The sequence below is a fragment of the Aquarana catesbeiana genome, linkage group LG04, assembly GCF_042186555.1.
Source record: "Aquarana catesbeiana isolate 2022-GZ linkage group LG04, ASM4218655v1, whole genome shotgun sequence".
NCBI classification, from domain to species: Eukaryota; Metazoa; Chordata; class Amphibia; order Anura; family Ranidae; genus Aquarana; species Aquarana catesbeiana.
The window spans coordinates 466,766,413-466,793,394 of NC_133327.1; the positions used below are offsets into that span (position 1 = coordinate 466,766,413).

The window sequence follows — 26,982 nt, forward strand, 5'->3', positions numbered from 1 at the left end:
CTTGCAGAATTGAGCGATAGTGAATCGTGGGGAAATTTATTTTATTAATTTTTTTTTTAATTATTTATTTTTATTTATTATATTATAATTTATGTTTTTGTGTTTCAAACTTTATCATACCCGGGATATCTACTAGACTCTTGTTTGGACAGATTTAAGTGTGTTATTGTTAAGAATTACAGACATACAATATAAAACGCCAAATTTCCATGCAAAATATTTGTACCGCTTTCAGCATCTAAAATCTGAAATAATCATACCGCCAGGGAGGTTAAGAGCTATGGGCGGAAGTGACGTTTTGACGTCGCTTCCGCCCTGCAATGGTATGGAGACAGATGGGGGCCATCTTCCCCTCACTCGTCTCAATACCCAGGAAGGAGAAGCATCCGATTGCCTCCCCTCTTCCACCGCTGATAAAAGTGATCTTGTGGCGAACCTACCGCAGAGACCACTATTATAGGAAACCTAACTGCCCGCTGAAGAAGAGGATACCAGGTTTATGGCAGCTAGATGCTGCCATAACAACAATATTCCTCTTCAAAGTGAGGACATATATCGGCGTGCGGCAGTCCGGAAGTAGTTAATGTCTTGAAGCCGTAGGCTCAGGTGTTCATTCCCTATAATAACACATACTATACTTTTGGACGCATTATTGGTTTGAATTGTTTTATTCAGTGCATGTTCTGCAAATCTGCAGCAATGGTGTGAATGTTCTGAATATCAATTTTCATTTCAGCGAGTGTAAAAATCCACTCTCCCCCCTCTAAGCAGTTTGCGTTCGCTCAATACAAAGTCCATGTTCTGGCCACAGTAAGATTGCAGGACAAGTCACAGTTGGTGACCATTATATTTAGTATTTTTGTATACACCCAAAATATACCACAGTCAATACACCAAATATGGTATGAGGATACTATTCCTACTATTTGTAGGACACAAATTCTAAGTACACCTGTTACCTTGTTTAAAATGATTCAGCCATTATTAGGCTCTTAAACAATTCTTTGCACAAATGTCTAATTTATTCTTAAAAAAATAAAAGTGGTCTCAAATGATTATAATGTCTTAAAGTGGATCTCACTATTCAAATCAACATTATTTTTAATCCTCACGCTGCTAGCAAATAGCTAGGAAAGTATATCATATATAATTGTTTAACTTTTTTTGTTACATTTCTTCAGTTACTTCCTGGTTTATTGCCATGTAAATGATGTCATACATCCCAGGAGTCTTCAGGAGGGGAGGAGGGGCTATCTGAGCTAAGCATACTCTCCTGCATGCATGCTTGAACTAAGGGCAGATGAATTCCAGGAAGTAAATGCTACATGAATCATTTGCCCTTACTCAAGGGTTTGCTTTGAACATTAAAAATTAGTCTGTGTTTTTGGTTTGCGGTGCTCAGATCCAGTGAGGATCTGCTTTAAATACGATGGAAAAATTTTGGTTTTATGTTTTGTTTTTATTTCTTGTTTTATAAAAATTTGTTATCTTTAAATACTAATATACTGTAACCTGCAACTATGTAGTGCAAGGGCCTGCCTGACTGTATACAAATTCAAAGTGTGTAGGTTGGAACTCATATTATATTGTTTTGGAAAATCCAAAGGAAAATTGTACAAGAAAATTGTATAATGTATTGCCAGACTTGGGGTCCTTTTACATGAATTAGATTTGACTGTTTTCAGGTGTATCTGAGCAAAAGCTTAATAGTAGTCTATAGGTAGCAAATATAAATGGACGTGTGTCCAATGGTTACCTTCAAGTCGGCCTATGATCAAAGAAAAAAAAATGCTGCATCTGTCCCCCGTCGGCTCTAAGACTGAGAACCGATCGATCAAACACCGCCGATCGCTCGGCTCTCAGGGCTCCCTGAGCAGAGAGCTGGTTACTGTCAGTCACCAGCTCTCTGTACTGCCCCCCCCCCCATGCTCACGGGAGCGCTGGGCTGTGGAGGGGGTGGGAGCGGCCAGGTGCTGGTCCAGGCATGCGGGCAGATCCAGACTTCATTAACGCCAACTTGCCCGAGCCTGGACCGGGTCTGTGACGTCAGCCCGCTGTCTGCTGAAAATGGGTCACAGGAGTGCAGAGCTGTCTGCTGTAAATGGCTCACAGGAGTGCAGAACAACTGGCACTCCTGTCATCCACAGGAGAAGTACAGCCAAACAAGATTTAGTGGTACTTCTTTAAAATGGTTAATCCATTACGGAACCTAAAACTGAAAGGCGTCTCTTGGGAGTTTACAAATCACAATATTATCTCTGTTCTTCTTATCTTGGAAAAAAAATACATATGTTAAAATAAAAAATACATATCTATCTTACACTCCTTTTTTCTTGGTGGTATTGTCCACTTTTGGTTCCTGAGCACTTTCATTCAGATCATTTTTATCCTGAACGGAAAGGTTTTCATATAGTCCTTTTGGTTCCTTCGCACAGGGAAATGGAACATCTATTTCTGTGTCCTGGTTTAAAAAACAGAAAGAACAAGATGTAGAGAACAAACTAGAATGTTGCCTTTGTTTTTTTAACAGTAAATGTTTTTTTATTTAAAAGAAAATTATATGTAAATTATAACAATGACACAGTACATGAACATCAAGCGTATGCAATAAGTCACAAGGTCTGAGTTGACAATATAGTTACAGCTAGCAGTTATTCATTCAAGCATACGACATCTAATAGTTAAAGCAATCGTTTTCCTAGTAGTGTTGATGGATCTTAGTAGGATTGCAGAAGGGGGGGGGGTCTAGGAGAGGAAAGAGGAGAGGGGGAGGGGGGCGGGGGGGGAGAGCGGAGGAGAGGGGAGGGGTTATATAAATCCTACACCAGAATAACATTGCTATGTAGCTGCTGCCACAAGACACTATTGGATAGAGTCAGAGCACCGGGGATTACCAGCCGCCCCGGGTCTCCTATCCATGTGCATCAACCCATTGAGACCAGACTTTATCAAGTTTTTTAGGGCAATTTCTTTTTTTGTTTCACAAAAGTTTTTATTGATTGAACATGTAATTACATGGAAACATTGTAATAGTACATTTGCATAAGAGTGGTAGATATGACATTCGGTTTTAATACAGTAAAGGACGGTGTATACATACAATATGGTTGTAGATAGTTACAAAAATAAACATTTTTATTTATGCTAATTATCTTTTCAAATAACATCATGGGAATCTTGAATTGGAGTTATGGTTATTAACTAATCCAGATTATGGCTTGAAGGGAGAAGGAGAGAAAAAAAAAAAAAAAGGGGGGGGGGAGGGGTAAGGGATTGTTTAAATGACCTGTTATTTCCGTAACATTTTCAACCTTCTTGTGAACCTTATTAAATGTTGAATGCTTTGTATGTCTGAGAATTTTTGAATTCTATCCATTTGTACCATGTTGAAGCAAAATGAGTTATTTTCTCCTGAGATATGCTTATGAGTTCTTCTATTCTTTCTATATTGTTTATTCTGCGGAACCATTCCTTTTTTGATGGTATAGAGTTAGAGCGCCAGTGGCAGGGGATACAGTGTCTTGCAGCATTTATCATAAACATGGTTAGAGATTTTAGGTATTGTTTTTTGGGAATAGAATTGTAGTGTAGCAGGTATTGTGCTGGGTTGAAATTTAAGTTTTCTGAGGTGATTGATGTGACGGTTTCGTGAACCATTTTCCAAAAATTTTGGATAAGCGGGCAAGTCCACCAGATGTGTATCATCGAACCTTCCTCCTGTTTGCATCTCCAACATCTGTTCAAGGTCTGGGGAAAGAATTTGTGCAAAAGGGTGGGGGTTCTATACCATCTAGTGATGATTTTAAAGCCACACTCTTGAGTGGCGACATTAAGAGACCCTTTATGTGCGTACATATAAATTCTTTCCCAGTTTTCCTCTGTCAGGTTTAGGTTGAGATCTTGTTCCCAGGCTTGGCATGACGAGCTGGAAAATTCAGAATTACTCACAAAGAGCGAGTTATATAGAATAGATATTATATGTCTCTGTGGGTTTGTTTTGGTGCAAAGGTCTTCTAGTGTCGTAAGAGGTCTAGTCCAGTGTTGGGTTTTCTCATTGCTAGTCAAGTAATGTCTAATTTGTATGTAATTCCATTGAGAGATCTGGGGAGGTTCGCTGTCTTTGTTTATTTCGTCTCTTGATAATAGTTTACTATTTTTGAAGAAGTGTTTGACAAGAATTTCTTTGTGTGGCCATGACTTAGAAAGAAAATTTTTTTCTGTACCTGGGAGAAAGTCTGGATTATTTCTTAATGGTGTTAGAGGACTCAACCAAGGCAATGGGTTGCTTTTTTTATAAGTATTGATAAATATTTCAAGTGTGGAACCGATAAGGGGTTGGGATTTAATGTTTTTTGGGTGGTACGTTGGACAGATCCATGGGATGGAGTTCAATTGGTGAGAGAAGAGAGAATGTTCTAAATTGACCCAGTCTTTAACTTTGTTGTGAATGTTCCAATCTACTATTCTTGTCAGAAGAGCAGCTTGGTGGTATTTCTGTAGGTCTGGTAGAGCTATCCCCCCTTTATTTTTAGGTAGGTTTAGTCTGGTAAATTTAATTCTGGGAGGCTTGCTCCTCCAGATAAAGGTAGAGCATGCTTTGCGAAAGGATTTAAAGAATGAGGATGGTAGTCTGATGGGGATCGTTTGCATCACATACAGAAACCTAGGTAGAATTGTCATCTTGACTAGAGAAGCTCTGCCAAACCAAGAAATATTCAGAGAGTTCCATCTTTTTAAATCATCCTGTGTTTGTTTTAGAATGGGTAAATAGTTGAGTTTGAAGAGGTCATTTAAATTTGTAGGGATTTCAGTTCCAAGATATGTTATACTTTGATTGGCCCACGAGAAGGGAAAGTTTTTTTTACATAATTCTACTGAGTTTGGGGATAGTGTGATATTTAAGGCGCTAGATTTTGAGTGGTTAATTTTTAAGTTTGAGAGTAATTGGAAATATTCTAGATCTTGGATGACATTGGGTAGGGATATATGGGGTTCTGAGAGGAATAGAAGCATATCGTCGGCGAATGCTGCAACTTTGTACGTGCGTTTGTGGATATCAATACCCTTGATGTCTGGATTGGATCTAATTTTATTTAATAGTGGTTCTAATGTGAGGACAAACAATAGAGGTGAAAGGGGGCATCCCTGTCTTGTGCCGTTGCGAAGGTTAAAGGCGTTTGACAGGTGGCCATTTACTCTAACTCTTGCTAATGGATTTGAGTATAGTACTTTGATATAAGATCTCATTAGGGGTAGAATCCCTATATGTTTTAATGTAGCATCAATGAAATCCCAGGCCACTCTGTCAAACGCCTTTTCAGCGTCAAGGGAGAGGAAGAAACCCTGTTTCTTTTGGGTTGATAGCCAGTGATTAATGTTTATTGCTTTAATTGTGTTGTCACGCACTTCTCTTCCTGGAATAAAGCCTACTTGGTCTAAGGAAATGAGGGAAGAGAGCAGGGGTAGGAGTCTATTTGCTAATATCTTGGCGTATATCTTGATGTCGACGTTGATTAGGGAAATTGGTCTATAGTTAGTAACCTGAGTTGTATCTTTGCCTTCTTTTGGTATTACCGTTATATGTGCTTCCAGTAGTTGTTTGGAGGGATGTTGTTCGGAGTAGAGTGATTGAAAAGTTTTTAAAAATCTTGGTTTTAGTATGTTGGTAAATGTTTTGTAGTATTGAAGGGGTAGCCCGTCTGGGCCTGGTGCTTTACCAATTTTCATATCTTTTAAGGCTTTATCAAATTCTAGACCAGTTATGGGCGTTTCTAGTTCTTGTGCTGTGTTTTTAGAAATTTGAGGTGAGCAGTATTTTTCTAGGAACTCTTGAATAAGCTTTGTTCTTTTGTCTGAATTTTGTGGGCATTTGGGATTAGATGGGATGTTGTATAAGGATTGGTAGTAGAGCTCGAACTGTTTGGCAATCTCCTCATTCGAAGAATGTGGTGCGCCTAGTTTGTCTCTTATTTGATGAATTGTTGAAGCAACTTTCTTGTTTTGGACTGCTTTTGCGAGCAACCTTCCACTTTTGTTGCCTTGCTCGTAATATATTTTATGTCTTAAGATATATTGTCTTTTAGTTTTCATGCTCAACTCTTCTGAAAGTAGAGTTCTTGCTTTAGTTAAGTCTTCAAATGTGGAGAGTGCCACTGTTCTTTTATGGGTTAATTCTAGTCTATGAATTTGGTCTAATAATGATCTTATTTTGGATTGTTTTTCCTTCTTTAGTTTAGCTAATTTATTTATAAATTCACCTCTCATAACACATTTGTGTGCTTCCCACTGAGTGATCAAAGATGTCTCGTCATTTTTATTTAGTGAAAAGTATTCGTTTAGTTTGTCATTGAAGTGTATTACGTCTATAGGGTCTTTCAAGACTGTTGTGTTGAGTCTCTACGTTTTAGTTATGGTAGATTTTTCTGGGAAAGTTAATGTTATGGTAATCGGATGATGATCGGATAACGTCATGGTTTCAATTGTGGAGTCTGTCAGTAAGTCAAGGTCTGGTTGCGAGATAAGAAAGTAGTCAATTCTAGAATACTTTTGATGAATTGTGGAAAAGTAGGTAAAGTCTTTGGTTTGAGGGTTAAGGATTCTCCTGTTGTCATGTAGCATTAGCTCCTGTAGTTGGATTTAGATTTGTTTCAACGCTTTAAAAGGAAGGCTAGATGTACCATTCGAGGTGTCTATGAGCGGATTTAATGGAGTATTAAAGTCTCCCCCTAGAATAATCATACCTGCCGCGAAGTTTGTTAAAAGGTCCTTTATTTTACGAAAGAAGGTTACCTGCTTTGAGTTAGGGGTGTATATGTTGGCGATTGTGATGGGATGAGGTCCCAGCTTCCCTTTAATGAATATGTATCTTCCCCCTGGGTCAAGCATTGTATCATGAATCTGAAGGGGAGTCTGTTTGGAAATCAGAATTGAGACTCCTTTGGATTTTCCCTCAGGATTGGTGGCATGATATGCAGTTGGAAATCTTTTATCTTGCAATTTGGGAGCTTTATTAGTTTTAAAGTGAGTTTCTTGTATGCAAATGATATTAGCTTTGAGTTTATGAAATTCATTGAGGAATTTGGTTCTTTTTTCAGGGATGTTAAGTCCATTGGCATTTACTGAGATTAGCTTAAGTGACGTTGAAACAGTCTGCTGTTTAGGAATAGGCATTGTATATTCCTGTATCTAAAAGTAAGGGTATTTGGACTCAGGGGTATAGAGAGGTTTACTTTAATTATGTGTCTTGTTTTAGGTCTAATACACGTTCTCTGGGGTTAAAGGGGGTTAGGGAAGGGGGAAAAAAAAAAAAAAAAGGGGAGGGGGGATGTGGGTGGGGGAAGAAGTTTTCCTTCCTCAAGGATAGGAAAGTAGAGTGTACCGGAGGTAGGTTTAGATCAACTAATCTACCCTGTTAAGAAGGTCCGGTAAGTTCAAAGAGCGAAAATTATTTCACTCCTTGTGTGGGAGCAATGTCTAAGTAGGAACAGATGGATTTAAATTCGACAGTTTATGTTCTCTTTTCTTTTTTCTTTATTTTATTTACTAATACTCTTAGCACTTCGGGGCAACTACCTAATTATAGTGATCAGATATTACAGGATGTATGTAGGACGTTTTGAGCGTGGGAGAAAATGAAATATTATATGCAATTTGTGTGTGTGTTGGATTTTAGGAGCATTCTAATGGTTGTGTATAGAAACGTGGTTGTAATGAACCCTGTTGTATATAGGCACCTCTTGAGCTCTGGGTTGTGATGTGTTTACTAGGTGTAGACAAGATATAATACCCTAGATAATTATACTCAATGGCCACTGGGGGGAGACCTTGTCATATGAATTAAGAGCGTCTTGTATTTAAGGGGTTTGTTCTGTATGTCCTATGGAAAATTTTTGTGTAAATTAATTAGTACCATAGTGTTTACATATTCTATAAATCTTTAAATGTAACAAACAAACTTGTAAAAAAACAGAACTCTTGTTTCAGAGAAAAGAAAGTTTTTTCCAGAGATAGAAATTGTAGGTATAAGGCATTATGGTGGTCGACATGACTTATATTGAGTGTTTCTCTTTTTTTTTTTTTTTAAAATGATCCTATATTGCCAGAAAGTTCGACTGTTGTTAGGAGTGTTGTTTAACAGTATTAATCTCCTCCTAATCAGTAAAATTTGGAACAAATATTGTATTTTTGTGTAGGAAAGTTTCCTTATGTAGACTCATTTAAGGTATGTCTAGAGTAGTCCACCATCATGCTTATTCCTTATGTTGAATATGAACATCCTCTGTGTTTATCGTAACATGGGTTGTTTTAAGTTCAACCTTTTTTAAGAAAATCAAAACGTTAATAAACCATTTTTAACCTAATAAAAGTCAATGATATTCAATACCACAATAACTTTTGCACCTTTTGTTATTTTAAAGAGCAAGTGTGTTAACACTTCTATTATATTTAGAAGAATATATATACATTTCTCTCTATATTTCTTCCTTCCCCCTTTTTCTCCTCCCCCCCGCTCACGACCCTCCCCTCACCCTCCATCTGCTCCCTTCCCACCCCCCCCCACCCCATCGGTCACATTTCATCTTATACTGATTATTTGGTGTACTTTATATGTAACATACTTTTTGGAAAAGATTAATATATTCACTGAAGATACTATCGATCGTGAATGTTCAAGTATGGCTAGTGGTCAGTAGAAAATGAAGTAGGGGGTAAAGCCATAACTTAATATACTTCAGGGTAAAGATGTAAATGTACTCTAGACATCTTACTTACAATCATACATTCTTTAGTTCAAACACATCTATCATACCCTTATGTTGAAAGCTCTGATCAGGATATCTGCACATATTTTCTTTGGCTTGGGTGTATTGATGTGTTTCTGATCTTGTATGACACCGCACCTAAAAAAGAGAATAGAATGGAGAAGAGAAAAGGAGGGGGAAAGGAAAAAAAAGGGGAAGAAAAAGGAAAAAGATGCAAAATATGGGGGGGGGGGGGGTGAAAACAAAAAGTCATTTAGCTTTTAAGCTAAAATTTTAATCTCTGTGGTTGAATAAATTTTTGTTGGATGGTCTGAGGCTGTTCTAACTGAAGGTCCAAGGGATGACTTGATAGCTGGTATTTGATTGAAGATAAGCGTGTGTAGGATGGCGTCCGTGATTCTTGTGAATGATTGCGATTCAGGTGTCCATTTGGTCTTGTCTATCCATGCGGTCTCTGCGTCTAGGAGGGGAGAGTCCTGGACTTCCTTGGTTATTTCCTCTTCTGTTTTGATGAGATGATGGTGATCTGCGGCGTCTATCTCTGTTTCTCTGAGCTCTAGGAGTATAGTTGTTTGTTACTTCGATCCACGTTTCATTTGGCATGAATGTATTATACCAATCTGGAACTTCAGTTGGCGGGATGTTGAGTGTTTCGCAGAAGGATTGCAAGTCTTCAGGCGTGCGTAGCAGTGCTGTGTGACCTCTCCAGGTGGCTGATAGACAGAATGGAAACTTCCACCTGTATGGTATACCTCTGGTACGCAATTGGTCGAGAATCGGACGCAGAGCCCTGCATTGCTGTAATGTGATGTTTGATAAATCTTGATATAATTTTATCTCAGTTCCATTAAACATCACTCTATTTTTCTCTCTCGCCTTTTTTAAGATGGCTTCTTTCAGGGGGAAGTTTACCAAGCAACATATTATGTCCCTGGGGGGATCTGTGTCCCTTCCTCTCGGTCTGAGGGCTCTGTGAATCCTTTCAAAATCAATGGGGGAATCTGGAGGTCTGTCCAATAAATCATTAAATATGGTTGTAGCAGTGTGTTCTACAGGGTTTTGGTCCGCTGCTTCTGGTACCCCCCTAATCCTTATGTTATGCCTTCTTCCTCTGTTATCGAGGTCTTCTAAGTGGCGGTGAATTTCAATTATATGGTTTAGGTGTATATCAGAAGATTTTTGTACCTGTCTTATTGCCTCTGCATGGCGTGTTGTGGCCTGCTCCACCGATCCCATCCTTGCTGCAATGCCCTGCATATCCGTCTTTAGATACGTGATGGCTGCAGACAGCGTGGCTTTAATGTCCAAAGCCACTGCCTGTAGGTCTGCCAGGCATAGGGTTTGTGAGGCTGGCGGGCTATAGGGTAGGGGAGATGGGTGCTGAGTTGGAGCCTGTGGTGTGTGGCCTTAAACGCCGATCGCGCCGTCCGTCGCGAGGCCAGAGCCGCCGAGCGGGCCGGGTGGATTAGGCGAGGCCGCGGCTTTGAGGCCTTCTCCCTGTGATGTCCGGAACATTGCTGGGATGATGTTTTGAGACATCTGGTTTGGATCCAAGGGTTTCCGGGCTGTTGAGGGGTTCCGGTCTCCCTTTCCCATGTCTGGGAGTGATTTGGTGTCTCCTGTGCACAAGTTTAGCTGCCCCTATGTGCAGGAGAGAGTGGATTAAGCGTCCATTCAGGTCCGGAGTTAGGCCACGCCCCTGGCAATTTCTACTCTCATATGTTAACTTGTACAAAGGTAGGACAGAGTTTATCGTGGTCATCCACATATGTTGTGTGGGGGGGGGGCGGGCTGCTTCCACCTGAGAAGAATCTCCCTTCTGGCATAGTATAGAGCATAGAACAGGAACAGTTTGTCGTGTCTGGATGCTTCAATGTTTTCCATATTGCCCAGCAGCGCCAAGGCAGGATCCAACCTAAGGGACCAGTCCCCAAATGTGCCCAGGACTTCCATTACTCCCTCCCAGTATGGACGTAGCACGGGGCACGACCATACCATGTGAAAAAAAGTTCCAGGAGACACACCACATCTGGAGCAGAGAGCGTTCGTTCCCGGATATATACTGGCTAGCCTCACTGGGGTATAATATGCCCTATGTAGGAACTTAATTTGAATGAAGAGATCCCTTGCTGAGATCATTTTTATGGTATAGTCAGACACTATATCTTCCCAACTATCGTCTGTCAGCTCTGGGATGTCAGTCTTCCATTTAGTAAAACCTTAGTCAGGGATGTCATATGTTCAATTGAAAGGTAGAAGTAGAGGGAGGACAGGGGTTTGTCCATGATTTTGGCAATGAGCAGTCGTTCAACTGCGTCAATCTGAAGGGTCAAGGGGCCAGGGAACTGGGCTTGTACCGCATGTTTTAGTTGATAGTACCTGAACTTCATGGAAGCAGGGATATTATGTTTAGCTTTCAGTGTTTCAGAGGAGGAAAAGGACCCTTCCTGGTAGATATGTTTAATAGTTACTATCCCTCTGACCGCCCACAACTGAGGGTCCGGAAGCCCATAGAGATGAGATAGCAGGGGATTACCCCACAGGGGCATATGGGGGGAGATGACCGAATCTGACTTATAAATAGCTCTTGCCTTTTGCCATACCTGTATAGTTGTGTGCATTAAAGACGTTACCTGGGGGTGGGCCTTGGGCCCTCTATAGGGTAAGTTAATTAACGCTGCATAGGATCCCAGGATGGCCACCTCAAGGGTCACCGCAGGGTTCTGTCTGGGCTGGTCAAACCACCAGTCCTCCCGGGGATAGGGGGAGCTGGAGCATCTTCCTTGCCAGTCTCAGAGCTTTCCCAGCCCAGACAAAAGTGGAAACAATTGAATCCAATTTTTGAAAAAAGGATTTGGGAATGAGGCATGGAGTGTTCCTGAAAAAGTAGGTGAACTTGGGGAGATAGACCATTTTTACCAAGTTCACTCTGCCCACTGGAGACAGCGGCAGGGTCCTCCAAAGTTGGCATTTCTTGCCAAATTGGAGGGGGGAGAGGTTATCCTCCATGTAGGCTTGGGGGGATTCTCTAACAATTACCCCGAGATATTTAAATTCATCTACCCATTGGAGTGGTGTGTTGGTAGCCACCCTGGGGCCCGAGCGATTAAGGGAAAAAAGTACTGACTTATCCCAGTTGACACGAACCCCAGAGTATCTGCGAAGTGATCTATTATCTCAAGTGCAGAGCTCAGAGAGGCTCCTGCATCGGCCAAGTACAGCAGGGTGTCATCCGCGTATAGTGAAATTTTTTCTTGAAGCACTCCAAGCTGTATTCCCTTGACCCGTGGATTTTGGCGTAGGAGGATTGCCATGGGCTCAATTGCCAGGGCAAAGAGACCCGGGGACAGGGGACAACCCTGCCTGGTACCACTATGCAGTCTAAAGGGGGGGACAACAGGCCATTAAGCCGTATCCGGGCAGTCGGATCCCTGTATAGAAGTTGAATCCAGGAAATAAACCTGGGCCCAAATCCAAAGCGTTCCAATATCTCCCATAGGAAAAGCCACTCGACAGAGTCGAATGCCTTTTCGGCATCAAGCGCCGCCACCACACCCGTATCCCCCTCTGCAGCTAAGTCTATATGGGTAAATAGCCTACGAATATTGATATCCGTTCCTCTGCCCGGCATAAAGCCAGACTGATCCGGATGGACCAAGGCTGTGATCACCCGGCTCAGCCTGGTCGCCAAAATTTTTGCCAGTAATTTGGCATCCACATTGATCAGAGAAATCGGGCGATAGGACTTGCAGAGTTCGGGATCCTTACCCGGCTTAGGGATGACCACTATTATCACCGCCTCTGACATGGAAGCCGGCAGGATCCCATCCCTCAATGAGGCCAGGAGCATGGAGTGAAATTTGGGGGCCAGTTCCTCAGCATACATTCGGTAAAATTCAGTGGGGAACCCGTCTGGACCCGGTGTTTTCCCTGCCTGGAGTGAGGAGATGGCCTGGTGTACCTCCTTGAGGGTAATGGGAGAGTCAAGTTGATCTCTATATGTTTCAGTCAGAACAGGGAAGTCTACATCTGAAAGGTATATATGCAGATCCTCCATAGAGTAATCAATCCGAGAAGAGTAAAGTTCAGTATAGTAAAACGTGAAGCCCTCATTGATCGCCCTGGAGGAAGTTGTCTGACTCCATCTCCGTCAATCAGTGATAGGACACTCATAGAGGCCGACTGTTCCCTGGCCAACCACGCCAGCAATCTACCCCCACGTTCACCCTCCTCAAAGATCCTCTGCGTCTGCTGGAGCAGCTTTTTTTTGGTAAGTGATGTGCGGATCAACATGACCTCCCTGGTGCTCTCCTGGAGCTTAGCATGAAGTTCTGAATCTCCGGTTTGAGTATATTGCCGCTCCAAAGAGGCAGGCCTATCCTCAGCCCTGACCAAGTCTGCCTTCTTCTGTCTACGGACTCCACCAATGAGCGATTGATAATGGCCTCTCGAGGAGGCCTTAAAGGCATCCCACACTACCGCCGCTGGGGCCGACCCAGGGTTAGTTGCCCAGTAGGCATCCATTTGTATGCGGAGTCCGGAATCCACCTCCGGGTCAGAGATCCAGAATCTCGATAATCCCCACAATCTATCTATGGGAGACCCCTCCAAGGACAGATTAATGAGCAGTGGTGCATGATCAGATATACCTCTTGGAAGGATTGATATCTGCTGCACCCTGGGCAACAGAGGTCTCCCCGCATACATAAGGTCAATGCGTGAGAGAGTTCTGTGAGTGGCTGAGTGGCAGGTAAAAGATTTGTCTGAGGGATGTTGCCACCTCCACAGGTCCGTTAGCCCATATGTTTCTGCCCAGACCGATAATTCTGAGGTAGGTCCTCCTGTGGATTTAAAGCGGCATGTTAAAGTCCCCCGTAATCAATAGGTTATCTGTACCGTACTTAGCAAGAAGGGGGCCCAGTTTATGGTTGTAATCTGATTGAAGCAGGGGGAGGAATATAGATACCCGCCAGCACCACCTCCAGGCTCTCTACCATTGCATGCATTATTATATATCGTCCATCCAGGTCAAGCACAAGCCCCAGAAGCCAAAACGGTAGGGACTTGCGCACAAGTATGCTAAGCCCCCTGGCAAAGATTGAATATGTTGAATGGTAGTGATGGCCAACCCAGGGTTTCTTAAGGCTAAGGATCTTCCTCCCCACCAAATGGGTCTCCTGGAGGACACAAATGTGAGGGTTATGGGATTTTAGAAACTGGAACACCAGTGACCGCTTCACTGGGGAATTAAGACCCCTTGTATTCCATGAGACCAATGTTAAAGATGATATTTAGGTGCCCAATATATCAATAATGGAGAGCATTCAGGGGAACGGCTCGACCCGAATGGAACGAAAGCAGTAGACAACCACATTGTACAAAGAGAGTAGCCCCTATGGGGCGGTAAGATTGCAGGTCCAATTGACTGTGTCAAAAATACATGTACAGAGTAAACAATAAAACTTAAACTGAAATAAAAACAGTAACAAAACAACCCCCCACCTCCCCGCCAACCCCCCCAGAACAGCGGGTGGCTTCTCCTCCCAAAAATGGCACGGCAACCGCCATGCAACGGGGGTAACGTGTGCAAGAGGCTATTTAAGCATTAGTCTGCTAACCCATAACAGCCTGGGCCGTCCGGATTATATTTTATGGTGCTGGTCTCCCAGCAAGCTGGGGGTACAAAACTTTGTGCAACTATACAAAGGTTTCCTGAGAAGAAGGAGAAATGTTAGTATAAACTTCTGGTTCGGATAAAATGTTCCACAGTGCATGGCAAAGGGGAGAAGGGGGGGAGCGCAGCTGAAAAATCCTTTCAAAGTTTCCCTCTGCAGGGAGATACCGGATACTATGTCCCCCTCATCCGCTATGCAGGGGAAGGAAGAGGGCTGGACAAAGGGGAGGGGATTGCCACGCCACCTCAATCCCAGTGTCAGGGGGAGGATTACTAACACACAGCAGGGTAGCTATACAAAATTTTCCTGAGAAGAAAGTAAAGTGTTAGTATAATCTTCTGGGTTGGGTAAAATGTTGCACAGTGTTTGGCAAAGGAGAGAAGGAGGGGGGGTGCAGCTGAAAAGTCCTTCCAGAGTTCCCCGCAGCAGGGAGACACCGGATACAATGTCTCCCTCGCTCCCTATGCAGGGGAAGGAAGAGGGATGGACAAGGGGGGAGGGGGGATTGCCATGTTACCGTAATCCCAGTGTCAAAGGGAGGATTAAGAATAAACATCAGGGAAATCCAGAGGGTCGCATGTAAGTGCTCGATCGAAGATCGAGGATTAGATTTCAACAAATAGCTGTAAATATTGTATTGTACTTGCTTCATCCCTCACGGATCGTGTCCAGCAAGGAAGATGCCTCCTCAGGCGATGTGAAGAATCTCACCTGTTCTTCATCTTGAACCCAAAGTCTGGCAGGGAAAAGCATGCTATACTGTTAAGTGTTTGGCGCGAAGACGGGAGCGGACATGGTCAAATGATTTTCTCTGATGCTGTGTTTCAATGGAATAGTCCGGAAATATGAGGAGCTTAGCATTCTCAAACACTTCTGGCCTCCCTCAGGATAAGGTCTCGATCTCGGTAATTCAGCAATGTAAATGTAGATAAATGTAGGTGGGGGAGCCCCTTGTGGACCTCTGACTATAGGAATCCTGTGGGCCCGCTCCACCACAAACTGAGGGGAGAAGGTAGCACGAGGCAAGAGGGATTGCAGCAGCTGCTCTGTGAACAATGTAGTGTCCTTCCCCTCTGCCCCCTCAGGTAGACCAATAATCCGCAAGTTGTTGCGTCTGTTGCGATTTTCAGCATCTTCAGCGCGTGATTCTAGGTGTTTGACTCTGATATTTAATGAATGGAGGTCAGTCGCATGCTCTCTATGCACATCTTCAGCTGCAGACACACGGTGTTCTACTTCCGTCACTCTACCACTGAAGGCATCAATATCTCTCCTGATCCGGCCCAGTTCAATGTAGACAATGTCTATTTTCTCTGTGAGGGCCATTTTACATCCGTTAATGGCTACCAGGAGCGCTGCATGCTCTGGGGGGGTCCGAGGAGTTTCAGCCTCGTGACTCACCTCTTTACCCTGAGCTGACATGCTGGCAGAGGTAGCTGCGGCCTTGACCATGGTGTGTTGTATGGACCAGGTTCTTTTTTGGCTCTGTTGGCGCGCTATGCCTCCTTTTCTGTATCCGGGCATGAGCAGGGACTGTCAGAGGGCAAGATTAAGCTGGTGTAGTGGTGGTTAAGGTCCCAGCACCGCAAGATTGTAGGATTATTGATCCGGACGGTGGAGTGGAGCTAAAACATGACCGCTCCCATCGCCATCTTGGACACGCCCCCTAGAAGCGTGCTTTTAACTCATACTGTCAACTCCTCTACAGGATAAAAAGCGTCCATGGCACCAGATGATGGTGACCTCTGGAGATAGACTTTCAGGCTAGGTTATTTTAACTTCAATGTAGGGAGCAAATCGTTTGCAGAGAGGTAAGGGAAACTTCTGTAATGCTGAGGTCGGGTGTAGCAAGATGGCCACCTTGTAAGATGATGGGATCCGGGCTGCCGCTGCCATCCACACCAGTCATAGGGATGAAACACACCTCAGTACTCTGCTGGAACACCGCTCTGTCCGGTAAGGGGGCTCCGGTGGTGGGATGGGGTCCTAACTGAGAGGCTTGCAGGCCTCGAGTATCTGCCGAGGTGTACCAAGATGGCCACCGTGCACTTGCTAGATATTGGAGACACCGGGGCCTGGATCACACAGTTCAGGCAGGCAGTGTTAAACAGCACACTGGCCGTGGTAGGGCCCTGGATGAGTGATCAGGCGGATGCTGAAAGGAGATCCACGCCTCCGAAGCTGGGTCGGACCGGCCGTGATGCACTCCCACGGGGCAGCTGGCTCAGGAAACACCAGGGATTCACAGGCTTCACAAGGCCGCGGCCACTACGGGATCCACAATTCAGGCTGCAATCAAGTAAGGGGAATCCCCGGGACCTATGGAGCAGACCTGGAGGCTCACCAGGTTAGTCAGTGGAGCGGATGGCAGCAGATGGCGTGGGGGATGCAGGAGGCCTCGTAGGCCGCAAGATGGTGGCGGGCCGCCGTTGCGGCGAGAGAGTCCCCGGGGATCTTCAGGCGGCCCTCCGATGGCTCACTCCCAGTCCACCCCCTCTGGAGAAGCTGCCCTAGATGGATGATGGTGGATCCGCCGCTCGCTCCGTGGATCGCAGCACTCTAGTGTGGAGGATGTATGAGGTCTCGTAGGCTGCAAGATGGCGGCGGGTCCCAGCTGTGTGGAGCCGGCCACGGGCCAGATAATAACACCAGCCGGGATCCACAATATAGGCTGTGATTGTGGCAGGGGATGCCCAGGGACCTATGGGGCTGATGTGGAGGCTCACCAAGTTGATTAGTGCAGAGGATGGCAATAGATAGTTTGAGGATATGCGGAGCTCCACAGCAACACGTCTTTCTCGGCTCACATCCGGACACGCCCCCAATGTTGCCTTTGTTAACAATTCAATTAAACATATCCCAGCCTATTTTAAATACAAACATGCACATTTCATAATTGTGCTGTCTGCAGGAGTGTAATGCTTAAAGTGGATGTAAACCCAATGTCATCCTTTCTAAACTACTGCCATAGGGGTTATCTATAAGGATATACATGCCTCCTGCATGTATCTTTACCTGTCAAATGTCTCCCCTGTGTCTGTTATGAGACCCGAAAAACTGCAGATTCTGTGGGTGGGTCTGTTGTCTGGAGCTCGGTGGGTGGAGTCGTGATGTCAGTAGACTACCCGCCCACCTCTACACTCCCCTTGTCAATATGCATTTTCTCCTGTGTATTTCTTACACTGAACTTCTGCTATGATCTCTAACATCCAGTGAAAAGACAGGAAAGTAACCACATGACTTCAGAATGCCAAATCATGCTGAGCTGCTGAAGAAAGGGGTGGGGGTGGGAATTAAAAAATAATGCATGTCTTAGGCTAGTGCACAAGATATGTAAATCACCTGTCACTCACAGCAAGGGGAAGGATTTGACAAGGTTTTTCTCTGTTTGTCAAGTTTTATCTCACTGAACAATAAAAGAGGATTGCTCAGAGCTGGATTAACTCTTTGTGGCAAGGCTGGGCTCAAATGATAGGAAATCTTCTACTCTACATTATGACATCAAAAAAAAAAAAATAAAAAAATTCGGGTTTACATCCACTTTAAAGTGATTGTAAACCTATGTTTTTTTTTTTAAACATATCATACTTACCTACACTGTGCAGTTCGTTTTACAGTGTGGCCCGATCATTGTCTTCTGGGGTCCCCCGGCAGTGCTCGCTCCTTCTCGCATCGGTAAAACCCCTGGGAGAAGTGCTCTCTTGGGGTTACCTTGCGGACGCACTCCCGAGTCCAGCATTTGCGTGCATAGATACAGAAAGCCGGATTCGGCCCGGCGCCTGTGCCATTGGATTTGATTGACAGCAGCGGGAGCCAATGGCTACGCTGCTATCAATCTATCCAATCAAAAGCCAAGAACCCTGGGCAGAGAGGAAGAGCGCGTCTCCGCCGAGGGAACAAAGGGCTCAGGTGAGTAAAACGGGGGACCGGTGAGTGTCAGAAGTCACAACCCCTTTATGTCTTTTAGGGGCTAAATCGGGCATTTTTTAAAGGGGATTTTTTTTTTTTATACATTTATTGTCTAATAGTCCAATTACTTTCTAGCCCCCCCCCACTAAAGAACTTGCTATCATGTCTTCTGGATGTCTATTGATAAAATAAATAAGTGATTTGTAAGAATGTGTGGGAAACTGGAAAATCCCTGGATAAGAAGGCCCTTGAGAGAACAGCTCACCCAAATAAGCAGTATTTATATAACACATACGGTCTTATGACAAGTAATCAAACTGTGCCTTGTGAGCTGCTATGATAGTATTAAAATACAATCAACCTTGTGCTCTCAAAATAACATTAAGTGTAATAAGTAGTTTCATAAAGATAAAGCGCAATGACGTGTTTTTTTTTTCCCCTGAATGGTGCTGAGTGGAGGAGAGAGTTGGAGAGTGTCTTAAAGAGGTAGTACCCAAATTATCTGGAGGAGGAATTGACTTTTACACAGAAGCACAGGAAGAGGGACCAACACCAGGAAAAACTGCCAGCGAGACAATGGAGATATTAAATGTCACACAAGCCTTGTGTGACCCTACATAGCATGGAGTCCGGGGGGGGGGGGACAACTAGCGGTGGTGACACAGGCATATGGAGGATAAATAAGCATGATTGTTGGTGAAAATAGAAACGCACAACAAGATTTGAAAGACTTTTTTTGTTTTTTCATTATATTTTGATTTTGGTTCATACATGTTTTGGGGTTTTGGTCTATTCAAGAATGTGTTATGATTTGGTGATTAGACAGTGTTTGACTATATGAGTGTATGTAGAAAGTGCTACACCATTTGGTAGATTATTAAATACGGTCTTATGACTGTAGGAATCATGAGTATATTAGTACATTGCACACAAAATACTGCTGGCTATGTATGTATCTACAAGTATGAACCAAGTAATTTTCCACATGCGAAGAATATCTAGTTTAGTGGAATAAAAAACATCTATAGGTCACAGTATAAACTTATTTATAACATTGGCGTTGTAATGGTTATACAAACAATAGTTATTTTTGACAATTAAATATAAGATTAATTGAACCATATCCTTTCATGTTTTAAGTGCTGCCTGTCTGCAGGCCATCTCTTTTAACAACTTTCTGTATTCCCTGCATGCTTTGCAGCTTCTCATCTACGGTTGAATTTTACTGTAAAGACTACACATACCTATAAAAAATGGTACCTAGCTGCCTGTAGGCAGTGATTCTTGTACTTATTTTGTCTCCTGAAACCCCTCATCTTACTTAGCACCTCTGTAGTTCAGTAGGCAGTTGCTGTAAAATCTATGACACAGCAGTGCCTACTCAGAGTATAGAGAGTGTTTGTCAATATGAGGAAGTAAACGTGTGAGATTCTTCACAAAGTAAGTTTACAAATTTTAAGATACTTCAGAATAGGAGAATGCTTTAAGATAAAATAATAAACATGAATTTGCTCACAACATACTTTAACCACTTACGGACCGGTCGCCGTCGTTATATGGTTTGAAGGAAGATATTGTTGTTATGGCAGCATCTAGCTGCCATAACCCCAGTATCCCCGCCTTGAGCGAGTGGTCCGCTACAAGATAAAAGTGGTCTCTGCGGCGGATTTGCCGTGAGATCACTTATCGGTGGCGGAAGAGGGGCCCCCCCGCCACGATCCGGTGCCCTTCACCGATTACCGGAGCAGTCGACGGAGGCGATCGCGTCTATTCTCCTGTCAGGTATGGAGACGAGTGAGGGGAAGATGGCCCCCACCCGTCTCCATAAAATTGACGTCCTTTTTTTCCCACAAATAGAACCGTCTGGTGGTATTTGATCACCCCTGTGCTTTTTATTTTTTGCGCTATAAACAAAAAAGAGTGACAATTTTGAAAAAAAACAAGTTTTTCTTTGTTTCTGTTAAAATTTTATTATTTTTTACTTTTTGCTATAATAAATATCCCCCAAAGATATTAAAAAAAACAATTTTTTTCCTCAGTTTAGACCGATACGTATTCTTCTACATATTTTTGGTAAAAAAAAAAAAAATCGCAATAAGCGACTATTGATCGGTTTGTGCAAAAGTTATAGCATTTACAAAATAGGGGATAGTTTTATGGCATTTTTATTAATATTTTTTTTTCCCTAAATGGCAGCGATCAGCGATTTTTATTGTGACTGCGACATTACGGCGGACATATCGGACATTTTTGACACATTTTTGGGACCATTGTCATTTATACAGCAATCAGTGCTATACAAATGCACTGATTCCTGTGTAAATGACACTGGCAGTGAAGGGGTTAACCACTAGGTGGCAGTGTAGGGGTTAAGTGTGTCCTAGGGGCATGTTTCCAACTGTGAGGGGCATGGCTGTGTGTGACATGTGACTGATCTCTGCTCCGATGACAGAGAGCAGAGATCAGTGACACTGTCACTAGGCAGAACAGGGAGATGCTTGTTTACATTAGCATCTCCCCGTTCTTCCTCCCCATGAGGCGATCACGGGTATCCCCGCGGCGATCGAGTCCACGGGACCCGCGACCCGACTCGCGGAGCTTGCCGTCGGCGGAGTACGCGCGTGCTGGCCGCCTCTTAAAGGGGAACATACAGGTACGTGATTTTGCCTGTACGAGCCCTTCTGCCGCAGTATGTCTGCGTGAGGCGGTCGGCAAGCGGTTAAAGGACCATTTTTTTTAAATTACAAATTTTTTCTATTGCATTTTAATCTAAATATGAGATCTGAGGTCTTTTTGACCCCAGCTCTCATATTTAAGAGGTCTTGTCATGCTTTTTTCTATAACAAGGGATGTTTACATTACTTGTAATAGGAATGAAAGTGACAATTTTTTTTTTTTAAAAAACAGTGTAAAAATAAAAGGTAAAATAATGAATAATAATTTAAAAAAAATTTAAACGCACCCCGTCCCGACTAGCTTGCGTGCAGAAGCGAACGCATACATGAGTAGCGCCCGTATATGAAAACGGTGTTCAAACCACATATGTAAGGTATCGCCGCGATCGGTAGAGTGAGAGCAATAATAAATAATAATAATAGCCCTAGACCTCCTCTGTAACTTAAAACATGCAACCTGTAGAATTTTTTTTTTGTTTGTTTAATTTATTTTTATTGGAAGGAGAACAAGAAAGTATACAGAACATATACTGAAAGGTATTCACGACACCTAATATGCCCTCTAACGTGATAAACATAGTGGGCATTATAACAAAGGTAATCATTTTACATATAGAATAACAAGTCATGTGAATTGTAATACAAGAATCATCTGTCATCTTGAATTTTAGGCATCTAACACTTATCTACGAGCACACTCGTGTAAGTAGCAACCTTCTCTGTACTCCACAGTATAAAGAGTAAAGGAAAAAGGAGTAAGATACTAGAAAAAGTAAGAAGAAAAGTAAAAAGTGAGAATAGTTAAAAGGAAGGGAAAGAGAGGGGGGGGGGGGGTCTGCCTTGGTCCAGCCACTTTAATGCTGTAGGCTTAACGTTAAACACTGTGTTCATTTATTTATTTTGATTTATGATTTCTGTATAGGCGGTTGAATATTTGAAAGCAAACCAGCAGGACCATGTTTTTTTTACAATTTCTGATTTATTCTTGAAAGAGTATGTAAGGTCTTCCATGTGGTATGTGTGATCTACTTCCAGTAGCCATTGGCGTAAGGAAGGTATAGTTGTTTGTTTCCAGTAGCGTGGAATGAGACCTTTTGCTGCATTAAGCAAATGTAGTGTTATTGATTTTTTATATGTTCCCGCTGGTGTGCTTGTACAATGAAGTAATACAACCCATGGATCATTAGGAATTTCATACCCTTGTATCTCCTTTGCCCAGTAAAGGATAGTTAGCCAGTATGGGCGGATAAACGGACAATACCACCAAATGTGGGCGTGCGTGGCTTGCTCCCCACATCCCCGCCAACAGAGTGGTGATACCAGAGGGAATGTCTTGTGTAGTATCACTGGTGTATAGTACCATCTTGTTAATAATTTGTAATTTACCTCTGCCATTTTGGAGGCCGTTGCTGAGGTGTGGGTCATTAGTAGAATAGTGGATTTCTGTTCCTCAGTTATCTCTTTATGGAGGTCTTTCTCCCAGTTCGATATAAAAGTAGGAATTCCTGTGGTATGTAAAGATTGTAAAGCTTGATAGAAATAAGAAATAGGTTTCTCAACTGGCTCCTCTTCAAAAAAAGGCGAGTTCTATGGGTGTTAGGTCTGATGAGGTCCGGATGGGTTTTGGAAGAGAGCCAATAAAAGCGGTCAATTGTCGGTATTTCCAGGAGACCAGTGGTGTAGCTGTTGAGCCGGGCAACAATGTAGTCAAAGGTACAATGCCAGATTGGTTAGTACCTTGATAAAGCAGAGGCATGGGACCCAGATTCCATGTGTGAGATCCGGGGTCCATTTTTCCAGGTGGGAAATAATTGTGTCCAGTCAACGGCATGAGAGGGGAATTATATTGCCATTTGTGTGACCTATACAGTGAGTTTCACATCATAAAGGTTGAGTGTGTAAGTGGAGAAGTAGTTGGCGATAAGGTTCTGTATTTCTTAGGAATCCAAATTTGGGTAAAAAGATCAGATCCACAGAGTGTCAGTTCAAGATTGACCCATAACTTAGAAGTTTTATGGTACTTCCATTCAGAAATTCTACCTATTATTATAGCTAAGAAATAATGTTTAATGTTTGGCAGGGCCAATCTGGGTCGCTTTCTGTTCCACACGTATTTGCTGATCAGTGATCTAAGTACAGTAAAGAAACCTACAGGAATACCATACGGTATTATCTGGAATAGGAATAACAGCCTGGGTAGTATATTCATCTTCACAACACTGATTCTCCCCAACCAAGAGTGTGCCATTTGCGACCATTTTTGTAAATCTGCTCTAATGGTATTGAGAAGAGGTAAGAAGTTGGCGCGAAATAGAGATGTTAGTTTGAGAGTGAGATAAATGCCCAAGTATTTCAGCTTGCTTTTTTGCCAGCTAAAAGGGAAGGACGTTTTAAGTTGAGCTACGATCTACCTGTAGAATTTTGTAAACGTCGCCTATGGAGATTTTTAAGGGTAAAAGTTTGTCGCCATTCCACGAGCAGGCGCAATTTTGAAACGTGACATGTTGGGTATCAATTTACTCGGTGTAACATTATCTTTCACAGTATAAAAAAAATTGGGCTAACTTTACTGTTGTCTTATTTTTTAATTAAAAAAAAAGTGTATTTTTGCTTTTAGAAAAAATGTGCGTTTGTAAGACCGCTGCGCAAATACGGTGTGACAGAAAGTATTGCAATGACCGCCATTTTATTCTCTAGGGTGTTAGAAAAAAATGTATAATGTTTGGGGTTTCTAAGTAATTTTCTAGCAAAAAAAAATGCTTTTAACTTGTAAACAACAAATCTCTGAAAGAGGCTCGGTCCTTAAGCGGTTAACAATGAAACTATGATAGTCAGTCGTTTATGATGGATGCCTACAGAAAGCTGTCTTCAAGATAGCATCATCCAGATACAAGGTAATATAGTGTTTTAGAAACAGCATGTTGCAACGCCTGAGTAGATTATAAAGTGTGAAGGTGCATACAGAGCCTTGAAAAAGTATTCATAACCCTTGACATGCTCTATATTTTGTCATGTTACAACCAAAAACATAAATGTATTTTATTAGGATTTTATGCGATACACCAAGACAAAGTGACAGATAATTGTGAAGTGAAAGGAAAATGATACATGGTTTTCAAAATGTTTTACACATAAATATCTGAAAAGTGTTGTTTGCATTTGTATTTAGCCCCACTGAGTCAATACTTTGTAGAATCACCTTTCACTGCAACTGCAAGTCTTTTTGGGTATGTCTCTACCAGCTTTGCACATCTAGAGTGAATTTTTGCCCATTCTTCTTTGCAAAATAGCTCAAGCTCTGTCAGATTGGATGGAGAGCGTCTGCGAAAAGCAGTTTTCAAGTCTTGCTACAGATTCTCAATTGCATTTAGGTCTGGACTTTGACTGGGCCGTTTTAACACATGAATATGCTTCGATCTAAGCCACTCCATTGTAGCTCTGGCTGTATGTTTAGGGTAGTTGTCCTGCTGGAAGGTGAACCTCCACCCCAATCTTGTGTCTTTTGCAGACTCTAACAGGTTTTCTTCTAAGACTGCCCTGTTTTTGGCTCCATCCATCTTCCCATCAACTCTGACCAGCTTTCCTGTCCCTGCTGAATAAAAGCATCCCCACAACAAGATGCTGTCACCACCATGTTTCATGTTGTGGATGGTGTGTTCAGGGTGATGTGCAATGTTAGTTTTCTGCCACACATAGTATTTTGTTTTTAGGCCAAAAAGTTAAATTTTAGTCTCATCTTACAGAGCACCTTCATCCACGTTTGCTGTATCCCCTATGTGGCTTCTCACAAACATCAAATGGGACTGCTTATGGCTTTCTTTTAACAATGGCTTTCTTTTTCCATAAAGGCCAGGTTTGTGGAGCGCACAACTAATAGTTGTCCTGTGGACAGATTGTCCCACCTGAGCTGTGGATTTCTGCAGCTCCTCCAGAGTTACCATGGGCCTCTTGGCTGCTTCTCTGATAAATGCTCTGCTTGCCCGGCCTGTCAGTTTAGGCGGATGGTCATGTCTTGGTAGGTTTACAGTTGGGCCATAATCCTTCCATTTTTGGATGATGGATTGGACAGTGCTCCGTGAGATGTTCAAACCTTGGGACATTGTTTTTATAACCTAACCCTGCTTTAAACTTCTCCACAACTTTATACTTGACCTTCATGATGTGGTTTGTTCACTAAGGTTCCTTAAAAACCTCTGCAGGCTTCACAGAATAGCTGTATTTAAACTGAGATTAAATTACACACAGGTGGACTCTATTTACTAAGTAGGTGACTTCTGAAGGCAATTGGTTCCACTAGATTTTAGTATCTGAGTAAAGGGGGCTGAATACAAATGCACGCCACACCTTTCAGATATTTGTAAAAAAAAATTGTAAATCATTTATCGATTTCCTTCCACTTCACAATTATTTGGCAGTTGGTCTATCACATAGAATCCCAATAAAATAAATTTACATTTTTGGTTGTAACATGACAAAATGTGGAAAATTTCAAGGGGTATGAATAATTTTTCAAGGCACCGTATGTGTAACTATAAAACTATGTGTAACTGGTGAGAACTAGATGTTAACATGTGAAATCCAGAAAATTATTTTAGAAAAATGTCTGTCAGCATTCTTTTTAGTTAAGTATTAAAGCGGAACTATACTCAAGTAGAATCCAGCGGCACAAAAGATAACCTACTTGTCTTCTTTCGGTCCTTACAGCAAAATAACTTTAATTAAAAACTTACCTTGATGAACAGGAGTTGAGTTTTTCTGATAGCAGTGTGGGATCTACCTTATTCATTACATCCTCAGCAGGAAATTCCATTTTGCGAGCAGATAGTTCTCATCCCACACCTTTAATTAAAAACATTCCCTACAGCCAATACCTTCGGCTGGAGCGAAATTGCAGCAGGGATGTTGACTTCGAACAAGAGGCGAAGATATTACAATCTCAACTTCTGCAAAGAGGTTACAGTAATAAGTGTCTTAAGAAGGCCTACAATCGAGCTAGGGCCCAAGGTAGGGAACAACTTATTCATGGAAGTAAAGTAACTAAGGCCGAGAATGGGGTAAGATTAATTACCCGTTACTCGGGACAATATAATCAAGTAAGAGACATCATGCAGAAGTATTGGTACCTTTTGCTTGCTGACCCAACCATATCTAAGTATGTAAAAACCCAACGGAGATAATCTTTAGAAGATCCAGGTCTCTTAAGGATAATTTAGTCCATGGTCATCATTACCCAAGACACAAAAATCCACATGCACATACAGGATCCTTTCCCTGTGGTAAATGCAACTTTTGCAGATACATTTGGGGAGCTTCTGATTTCCAGCTGCCAAATGGACATGTATTTGCCAACTGTCGATCAGTTGGGGTGGTCTATATCATGTCCTGTGAATGTGGCGCATACTTTGTGGGGAAGATGAAGAGGCCTTTCTTCCACCACATCAGAGATCAAGTTAGGTTGGTTTCCAAATCCAAAATGGAAACCCCTATCAGCCGCCATATGGGCCTTTTCCATGTGTTTGATCCATATAAAATGTGATTTTTCGCATTGGAATATATACCTAAAAATGAAAGAGGGGGCAATAACGATAGATTGTTGCTCCAGCAAGAAGCTCGCTGGATCCACAATTTGTCGGCCCTTAAGCCGCCCGGACTGAATGATGGATTCAGCTTTAAGCCTTTTCTGTAGCATATGTGAATCTGCCTTGGCTCATGATTTTTCTACTTACAGTTTACCGCCTTCTATATTTCATACGCATACCCCTGTCTTCTCCTTTCCCTCACCCCCCCCCCCTTTTCCCTTCCATCTGTTCCCTCTCCATTTCCTCCTTTTCTTTCCTACTTTCTGGCTTTTTTCTGATATGACTCTGCAAACAATTTATGAGAGAGTACTCCATTGGTCCAATTGCCGCTTCTGTGATTTATGTAATCATACACGTCAATATTATTATTATTATTATTATT

General features: G+C 42.5%; 1 protein-coding gene across 8 annotated transcripts in view; it reads right to left on the reverse strand.

Moving 5' to 3' along the window:
- Nucleotides 1-26,982, reverse strand: part of ARID4B (AT-rich interaction domain 4B) — a 1,373,103-nt gene that overhangs the window by 593,404 nt on the left and 752,717 nt on the right. For all 8 annotated transcript variants that reach the window (XM_073627572.1, XM_073627571.1, XM_073627570.1 and 5 more), the window contains one exon: nt 2,322-2,461. In XM_073627572.1, coding sequence (XP_073483673.1) covers nt 2,322-2,461 — 140 coding nt within the window. The remainder of the gene's footprint in view (nt 1-2,321; nt 2,462-26,982) is intronic.